Source organism: Fulmarus glacialis, unplaced genomic scaffold (assembly GCF_000690835.1).
Source record: "Fulmarus glacialis isolate BGI_N327 unplaced genomic scaffold, ASM69083v1 scaffold43208, whole genome shotgun sequence".
Lineage (NCBI taxonomy): Eukaryota > Metazoa > Chordata > Aves > Procellariiformes > Procellariidae > Fulmarus > Fulmarus glacialis.
This window is the reverse complement of record NW_009227112.1, coordinates 381-10,198: the sequence shown is the minus strand read 5'-3', so window position 1 is coordinate 10,198 and position 9,818 is coordinate 381. Positions and strand designations below refer to the sequence as shown.

Genomic DNA, 9,818 nt, shown 5'->3' with positions numbered 1-9,818 from the left:
TCAGAGATGACGAGATGTTGTTTTGTATGCGCTGGCCGTAGAAAATGTGCTAAAAAATACTTCCTCCCTGCTCTGTGTAGCTCTCTGGTTTTCAGGAATAGATTTGTTGGTGTTATAGAGTCCATTGGTTTTGGTCTTGGCTAGGTGTGGGCCTGTTCGAACACGGGCAAAGCCAGTCAGAAGCTTCTAATTAGAGAACTTGGTTTTAGTGCTGATTAGTTTAATATTTCTTTATTACTTTTAGCTTGTTGCTGTTTCAGTGCTGAAAGCAGAGTTGAATATAGCAGTCTGTCATTGCTTAGTTATTCAAAATCAGCTTAAAGCTAATAGTTATTAAAGCGTGTATTTGTTGTAGGAAGGCAATTGTAAGGCTGAATACAGCTGTGATGCACATCTGTTTGATGAGGAAGGCGTCGCTTTTTCATAGTCACTTTCCAAAATTAGCTGGATTGAAAAGTAAGTATCTTTATTATATGTTTCTAAGAAAATATTGAGTAGTTCTATACTATTTTTGTTTCTTGTTTTTTTTTATTTTATTTTTATTGTATAACAGTGTGTAATGGTATAAAGATTACAGCACTTGAGTAAAACATATCTTCTCTTTAAGGTAAGAAAAAACATGACAGAAAAAGCAAGTGCAGATGATTTTCAAGTTCGGGATTTTCTCAAGAAGAAGAAGAAGAAGAGAAAACACAAAGAATACAACGAGAAACATGAAAATGATGAAAGTATACAAAATGCAGAGCCTAGTCGTGCTTCTCCACTGCTGTCTGAAGATCAAGCAGCAAAGAGTGGTGAAGGCTGTAAAAAACAAAAAAACCCCACCCAAAACAAGGGGGAGAAGCAACAGTCTTCATTAGATAATTCTTGTGTAGGACTGGAACATGAAATTAGTAATGAAACTGGAGTGGATGCTTCCCAAAAGAAAAAGAAAAAAAAGAAGCGGAAGTATAATGATAGTACAGATGAGCAAAGTGATGTAACTTGTGTCACAGTAAATCAGCATAGCACTGGTAGTTGTCAGGAGATCAATGCTGATTACGTTTATTTAAAACAATCTGTTAAGAAGAAAAGAAAAGATAAATTGCCTGAAGAGGATGAGGCAGCGGAGCTGCTTACCTCAGAAACACGTGACAAAAATGACAATAAAAGATCAAAAAAGAAGAGGAAGAAGAAAAGAGGCAGTAGTACCCAGGATATGCAGGAAGACACAGATGGAACCGTTGGCCAGTCACTGTTGTCATCTCCAGAGCAGAACAGGCAAGGGGAAGACACAGACTTGCCGTTACCTACAGAAGAGGGTGGTGTGGCAACGCCCCAGCAATGGGATGAAGATGGTGACTGTGATGCTTCTCCTGCCATGAGTGAAGATTCTATGGATGTACGTGCTAATTTTTCTAAGCCGACTAAAGCATCTGATCGATCTCCTCAAAAAACTCCAGTGCGTGCTAGAAAGGCAATAAAAAGCAGCGCTTTTGTCATGGAAGAAAGCTCTTCAGAATCTGATGTAATGTAAGTTCAGGTTTTGTATGTGGTTTTGTTTTTTTTTTTTTTCTTTCCCCCCACTCCCCAAATATGTTTCTATCAAATTTTTGGGTCCCAGATTTTTCTGCAGTCTGTTTTGTATGTATTTTTAAAAACAACTTCAAAAACCTTTATAGTATGTTGAGATGTTGTAGAGACCTACTTTAAGAGCTTAGTTATCTTGTGAAGATACAATGAAAATTTGTAAGAATACACTACCATTGCCTTCAATGTAGAATATTTTCTCCTATTTAAAAACTGTAGGAATAGAAATAATTTATGTGCAAGCAATTCATATTTAGTAAAAAAGAGTGGGAGGAAAGGGATTTCATTTGTTAAATTTGGTATTTGTAGTGAACATATGCATTTTTACTAAGCCACTAGTAAGGTCAACTAAAGAATTTAATGTTCTGTGCAAACAAACGCCCATGTAAGTAGCTCTTGGTGCTTTTACAGTGTCTAGAACCCATAATAAGAGCCCTAGTAAGAGACAGATGGAAAAGTTCTGTGTTGCCAGTGGTAGCAAGAGACACTATTTCTTCTGTATGCCCGTGTGTGAGAGTTTTGTGGGAAAGGTGCAGATTTTCAAAACTTCAGCAAGCTCTTTGAATATTGTAAGTATAGAAATTTGATAATAAATTATGTCTGTGTTAAAAGGTTGGAAATACAAGGGGGTGGATGTGTGCAGTATTCCTTGTTCTTTAATTAATGAACACGTTCATTCTTCTAACGGTAGAGATACTAACAAAATCTCTGTTTTGGAGCTCTAGTGGTGTATTTTATTTTACTCCTTTTTTTTATATCAGGACACCAGAACCCTCGTCAAATAGAAAGAAGGATCAGAATAGTTCCTTTACTGAAATGGCAGCCTCTGATGAGTTTAGTCTGGATGATGAAGAGTGCCTGGACTCTACCATGTGTTCAGTTGTGGATTTGGATACTGCAAAAAAAGAATTGGAAGAGTTTATTCCTCATGTGAGGAATATATCGGACAGTTCAATCAGGAAGATGGCTGGAAGAGACTTAGTGAGGTTTAAACAGTTTAAAAAACAAGGTGAGCTCTCAAAATATTGTTGCAGTGAGGAAGGACTGTGCAGCTGTGCTAATGTTTTGACAGAGAGAAAATAGTTTGGTTCTGTATCACGTCTGTCACATCTATGGAGTCTGGTTCACTTCATTCTAGTGGACATATTTTCTGTTTCTCTGCTTCATAGCATCTACTTATTGTCAAATTACAGTCTAAAGCGTATGTGTAAATTACTTGCTCCCAGCTCTTGTTTTGTCTCTTTTCAGTTTTCTTTTTTCACCTTTTGAATTTGTTGATCTTTCATTATACGTTTGCTAAAACCTGAAACGTAATGCTTAAGAGATGGTACTTGAGGTTTGCTGTTTTTTTTTTTCTTATATAAAACGTTCTATGTATTTTAGGTATTTCTGTCAAGTTTGGCAGATTTTCCCAGAAGGAGAATAATAAAATCCGGAAAAATGTTGAAGAGTTCTTATTAATTACTGGAATAGACAGTGCTGAAAAACTCTTATTTACCTCGAGGTATCCAGAAGATAAAGAAACTATCAATCGCCTAAAAGCAGAACATCTTTTTTGTGAAAAACTTTGTAAGTATTTAAGTTCCTTCTCAAATAGCTGAATGTTATGTTCCACAACCTGGTGATATCACAATGTATTTTCTAAAATAATTTTTTATTGAAAAAAATTATTGTTGCTGAATTTGGTCAAGAAGGAGCATGCTGCTGAGAGTATGTAGTTGATAATCTGTACATTATACTGTTATTATCTTTTCTTGGGTATGAAGAGTTTAGAGATTAAAATATTACCATCATGACCAGCAGCACTTACAGACTTTCAAACTTGCATTTGCACTTTATGGCTTAAGGTGCGTTATTTGCTGGGCTTTAATTAAGCATAGTGATTTATTAATGGGAGGTGTGATTAGCCCTGTCTGAAATTGTCAACTGTTCTTAGAGCACATAAATAGGTGGCAGGTTTAGGACTGAGTGATGTCAGAAACTGAAAGAAATCAGGTGTATGTGCAGAAGCACGATATCTCATCAGCCTCCTGATTGGTGGCTGTCTCTTGTCTCTCTGTGATCAGGAGTATTCAGTATGTTGCTTACATTTGATCCAGATGTTATCAAAATTTACAGCCAGTCCATACGATTTGTAGCTAATGAGTAACAGGTTTGTGCTTGAGAGTTCAATAGTTCAATTTTCAATATTGACCCACACATATGCACACACGTACACAATTATTTACCAGCTGTCAGCATTCACAATCTTGTCACGGTCATAACAATTACATCTTTGAAACTCCTCAGGAGATTTTGTTCAGATTATTTCCTGTGCAGTTACTGAAATGTTGTAGAGTACGTTCTCTTGAATGGAGGCAATCTATCATTGGCAGCATGGTCGTGAAAATGTATGTTGTTCGTTTTTTGGTTTTGTTTTGTTTAGGCTTTTTTAAAGTGGCTTCACCAGTGTGAGAAATGTTTCTTAAAATGAATCATTTACTTTCTAGCTGAGGGCATACCACGACCCTGGAGGCTGATATATTATCGAGCAAGGAAGATGTTTGACCCAAATAATTATAAAGGGAGGTGAGTGAGTAATTTGTAAGAGTTTCTGAATGATAATACCAGTCTCTGATGTTTATTTGTACATTAAAAATGGATATAAATGAAGATCATCTCTCCTATTTGTGCCAGTTACTGTGAATGACAGTTCATTTCTCTGCCTCGCCCTTATCAAGTCCTCTGTTCTGAAACGTGACTTGAAATGGTAGTGATGAGTAACATCGAAAGACCTGTAAAGATTACAGCTCTTTTAAGATACTGGAATGGTTTGAATTTGCAGCTGAAGCTGTGCCCATTTCCTCAACTAGGTATACTAAGGAAGAAAAAGAAAAATTAAAGAAGTATCATGCTCTGCATGGCAATGATTGGAAGAAGATTTCTGAGATGATGTCCCGTTCTAACCTCTCAGTTGCTATGAAATACTCTGAAATCAAGTCGGGTATGTAATTTTAAGGAAGACAATTCATTCTGCGTATTTCAATTTGAGAGGTTCTTTTGACTGTATGTTTCATGTACCCTAAACTTCAGGAAAAAATCCTTGGAGTGGATTTTTTTTTTTTTAATTAATTTGTGGTGGTGGTTCTTGTTTCCAAACCACTGATTGCATTTTCATATGGAAGGGATAAGAACAGTCTCATAGAAAAGGGAGAAGAAGTGGAATAAATGCAACTCCTTATTAAATGGAACCGGCGTCTAAATAGATGCTTTCAGGGGGAGGGCGGGAGGAATTTGGCAACCAGTTTTTAAAGATAGAAACTAGGGATCAGTGCTATTCTTTAGTGATTAGGCTGAATTTCTCTCTCAAATCTGGTATGCAGAAAAGTTTCTGGGAAGTACGTTAAGAAGCTGGTCCTGTAAATAAGAATAATGCAAAGTGAAGCATTTGCTCTTTTGCCTTTTTTGCCTAATCATTTATGATAAATGATGCCTTAACCTTATTTTTCAATTTTAGCTATTAATTATGGTCCTTGGTCGAAGGAAGAGACCCAGAAGTTAATGCGTGCAGTGGAGGAGGTGATTAGGAAAAGAACAGAAGTGGAAGATGCCAATTCTCTTTCATCATCGGAAAGGTCACATAGAGATCTCTCGATTGACCGTGAGAAACTGTACCAGAAATTACCATGGACTGAGATTGAAGCTAAAGTGGGAACTCGATATTGGAGACAATGTAAACAGAAATGGTAAGATTTTATATGAAATTGAAATAATAAAACGTGTTTTGGGGAGTATTTAACTCTATTCTGCAAAACTGATGTGTACTATGATGTGTTTGGTAAGATAGGTAATAAATGGGTTGTAGACTACAGAAGAGGTGTTGCAAATGTGTCTGAGACAAATAAATAACTCTTTCCTAGCTGTGGTAAGTTTTCTTCTTGCTGTGATAGTGAAGCCTGATTTCTGCTTCTCTGTGGCAGTGGTAGCATCTTGAAGACGCTTCCTCTTGATGCTTGGAATTTCTTGAAATGATAGAAACCTTTTTTTGTGTGTTTTCAAAGGACTACAATTTTAACAAACAAGATGACCAAAGGGCAGCAGTTATATAGGGGGACCAAAGGATTACAGGCCAAGATCAATCTTATTAAAAGGTATAGTTCAGAGTTACTGGAATGTTTTTATATCTGTTACTCTGAGTTGTGTTTATAGAAGCTTGTAGAGTGAGAACATAGGTTTTGCAACCACTCTTTCTTTGGACAAAATGTCCTGTGACTTCTGACTGGGGGAGCTGTGAGCATTATTGAATTATTTCTTGAATTCTACCTACAAACTGCTTCTGTATTATATTCACAGATTGTATGAAATGAAAGCGGAGGATGCTAATGAAGTAAACTGGGAAGAACTCAGTAATACTATTGGGTAAACTTTTTTCCCCTCATTTTATGGATACAAAGAATAGTTGAAGCAGACAGTTTTAAAAATTCTATAAAGGAATCAAAGTTCTTAGGCCTCTGCAACTATAGAAAATGTCATTTAGTTTGGTTACATACAGTTGTATATCCTTGCGTAGTACTGAGCAATAAACCATGCCTATAAGCTCTGCAACTTAATTTTAACCACTTCGGGCAACCCTTATTGTATTCCCAGCGCATTCTGTGTACTGAAACTGTGTTATGTAGTCTGTGTTAAAGTCTTTGAGAAAAGACTTTTCCAGGTGTTAATCAACACACAGGAAAAAGGGATAGTTATAGGAATGTGTAATACAATATAATAGTCATCTTCCAAACAAAGTGTTGAATATGAAATTACCAATACTGTGAACACTATACTTTCTCTGTAGTGCTTTTTTTCTTTTTACACATACTTTCAGTTTCATTTACTGTTTCTTTTCACTAAACGTATAATACATATGTATAATGGCATGATTTAGGTTCTTACCTTCAAGGGGAACTGATGTCTTGAAAAATTGTTTTGATTAGGATTTGAAATCCATCCTTTCTACCGAAGGCTAAAATACCGTTTGACTGGCATCACTCTCATGAATGGATAACTCAGTAACAACTAAACTTTGTAATAGTTCCTTGCACGACTAATTCTTTGAACTCTTCTCCTTTCAGAGATGTCCCTAGAGCCTACGTTCAAGCAAAATTTTATAAGCTAAAAGTCTCCTGTGTCCCATTTTGGCAAAAAAAGACTTTTTCTGGTCAGTATCCCAGCTGTTTGTATATACTCCTTAAGGTTTTTGCTGGAATCTAAGAGGATATGTATTCTAGTTCAAGTCTTTCTTAATTAGTTTTCCCCTAAGTAAATTGGCTAAAATCTCAGGCTTTTTACTTATTTTAACTAAATGCCTTTTTTTTTTTTTAATAAGTTTACTTTCAGTGGCATCTTCATGCAGTGCTTATCAACCTCTTTAATACCCTGGCTTTAAAAGTTTTATGACTGTGCTTTTTTTAGTTTATCTTTGCACGTATGTACGTGTCTGATCTACCCTGCAGCTACTGTAATTACTACAGAATAGTGAATTTTTTACATTTAACACTGACAAAATAATTTCTGTCTCTGAGATCCTGTTTCCTCTAGGCATCCAGTTCCCCTACAGATCCAATTAAGACTACTTTTTTTTTTTTTCCCAAAGAAATTATTGATTATCTTTTTGAAGAGAAACTTCCAGAACTTGAAGAAAAGTTAGAAAAAAGGAAAGGGAAACATCTTAGTTCTGACAATTCAACAGCCAGGCAACAGCAGAAGGCTTTCCGACTCAGTGACATTTTTGACTCCAGTGAAGAGAGTGATTAATTGACTGCCTTAAAAACAATTCCTGGTCTGCATATTTAACTGCAAAATTGATCTGGTTGAAAGTGGGCACAGATCAACAACTGCAGGTACACAGGCTATCTAATAATGGAAAAAGTAAAGATATGCATGTCTGATTTTCTTGTTTCATATTGAAGACTGAGGTAAATACAGGTTTTGTGCCACCTTTTGTTACTTTAATTTAGTCTGGTTTTAGAAGTCTTTTTTTAAGCATCCAAGTTGCTTTCTGAGTGTCTCAAAAATAGTATTTTTTCCACTGCTTTGTTATCTATGGAGTTGAAAGCTGCTGTTTACCCTTTGTGCATGAACTTGGTTTTCAAAACTTTAATGAATTTAAAAAAAAATAAATTCATGGAATTGAGAAAAGGCTTTTAATTTGCTTTTAAATCTCTATAATAAACAAATCTTAAGACATCTGTGTTGATGGAAACAGCACAACTTTGAGGTTTTTTTTTTTTAACAGCTATCTTGTTCTTAAAAGCAACTGATTTTTATTTTTGATGTAGACTTATACTTTTATCAGCCCTTCTAGAGAAAAGGGATATTTGTCCATTACTATTCATAAATTGTAATGTCATTTTATGCTAACCAGAACAATGCATTTTAAATGTTTTTGTTAATATTTGGAATACAGAGACAAAATGGACAGTGTATATATACATACATATATATATTTTTATTGTGCCAAGGATAATTTCTACATTTTAATAAGAAAGTTGAGGGGTAAGATGGAGGTTGTATGCATGTCGTTGTATGATATTTTTAACTATCTGCCTAGAGTGATTATTTGTAAATTGACCGAATGAATGTAAAAAAAAAACCAAACAACAAACCTTACTGTGCATGTAAAATATTTGTATAGCTTGTCTAAATTTCCTATATGCTGTATTAGAAAGTAATGCAAGACGACTTGGTCTCTGACATACCGCTTTTTGATGATTATTTTGATAAGAGAGAATTTCCTTCTTTAATATTAATAATTGTCATTGAAAATGCAGAACTTTCAATGGCTTGAAATGAAGGCCTTGGAGGTTCTTCTGGATTGTGACTTACAGCAAAGGATGTGTAAATGAGAATTTTCCATATTTAACTGTAGTCTGGCTTCAGTCTCTCTGAAGATAGAAAACAATATGATTTTGTGGGACAGGCAGGACACCCCGTGAGATCAGCTACCTGTATAACGGTAAGTTTTCCAGCCAAGAGGTGAAACGTGAGGGAAAAAAACATGTGTCAGCTCCCTTGCCCTTAAGTCTTTGTCTTGCTTCTGTTGCCTTATGGGTTTGAAGGTTAAAAGCTGAAGAACTTGACTTTCTGAATCTAAGCGGTTTGTGTTTTTCAAGTTTTTTTCCTGGAAGATGGAGATCCTCTGAATTTTCTGCAGGATAGAGCACAAATGATTGTGTGGTTGTAGAGTTTTGCAGAGCAGATCTCGCAGAAATAAACTTCTACCTCCGTAACGAGATTTATTTTATCCTTTGTGTTAAGGGGAAACTTCTAAAGGAAGTTTCTTTTGCTGATACGTTATTTTGCAGAGAAACTGCTTTTAACGAGCAAGTAAGCCAGGGCAGGAACTATAAACCTGACCTTTGCTGCACAGGAAAAAAGGGGACACTGTCCATCTTCTCCGCAACCCTGGGAAGGGAGTAGGGAAACAATTCCTTACCCGCCTCTCCTTTGGCAATTGGGCGTTTGTAATCTCTTTGCACATGGACAAATGATTGTTTGGAGGAGGAAAAGTACTTGTTGATCATTTCCCATTCGCTGAATAATGGTACTTAAGAGGGCATAAGAAAGCAGCTTTTGCTTTTGCCATCATTTTACAAAGGCGCATGGGAGCGCACGCAGGGGAGGCGGTTGTTTCATGTGGGTATTTGAATATTATTGAAAACAACGCAAACTCCGTGCAGAGGTTTAAAAAAAACAAACCAAACAGGCTCCACAGAATGATGAGGGAAATAACATTGACAAAGCTTTGTGTATCAGACTGCATTATAAATAAGAGCATGACAGAACCTTCAAATCTAAAAAGCACTGCGAGTCCCCTGAAAACTTCGGTGATTCAAGCAGATATGTCGCTTCAAGCATTTAATGGCCTGAATGGTGTTACAAAAAAAAATTCTCAGCTGTGTGGCATTATCAAAGACGGAGACAGCCGGGTTACAAGAGTCGTGTTTGCAGCAGAGAAGCACTTCAAAGTTGAGGAGTGTTGCGGTGGCAGCAGCTGAAGATCAAACGGGGACTTGCCTTTTTCACCCACTTCTCCCGTGAAGTCTTAAACAAGGAGTTGAAGAAAGACAAATACTCCCTGTTTGATTCCTCGGAGCCCCCAGGCTGGGGCACAGCACCCTCCCTGGGAGCTGGAGGGTCAGGGGATGACGGGGCTGGGAGGGAGGGGCCGGGCCTGAGCCGTGACAAAACCTCCCGCCTGTTTCTGCTTCGGGATGTGCGGGGAG

General features: G+C 36.7%; 1 protein-coding gene across 1 annotated transcript; it reads left to right on the top strand.

The window, feature by feature from the left end:
- Nucleotides 1-619: 619 nt before the first annotated feature.
- On the top strand, nt 620-7,347 carry TTF1 (transcription termination factor, RNA polymerase I). Its single transcript, XM_009583045.1, has 10 exons — nt 620-1,512; nt 2,331-2,578; nt 2,953-3,138; nt 4,059-4,137; nt 4,422-4,552; nt 5,066-5,294; nt 5,610-5,699; nt 5,902-5,967; nt 6,666-6,751; nt 7,187-7,347. The coding sequence occupies exons 1-10, from the start codon at nt 620-622 to the stop codon at nt 7,345-7,347; spliced, it is 2,169 nt and encodes a 722-aa protein (XP_009581340.1).
- Nucleotides 7,348-9,818: the final 2,471 nt, after the last annotated feature.

Coding starts and splice junctions, on each gene's coding strand:
- TTF1 (XM_009583045.1), top strand. CDS start 620: ATGACAGAAAAAGCAAGTGCAGATGATTTTCAAGTTCGGGATTTTCTC. Junction 5,968..6,665: donor GAACTCAGTAATACTATTGG/GTAAACTTTTTT, acceptor TTCTCCTTTCAG/AGATGTCCCTAGAGCCTACG. Junction 6,752..7,186: donor GCAAAAAAAGACTTTTTCTG/GTCAGTATCCCA, acceptor TTTTTCCCAAAG/AAATTATTGATTATCTTTTT.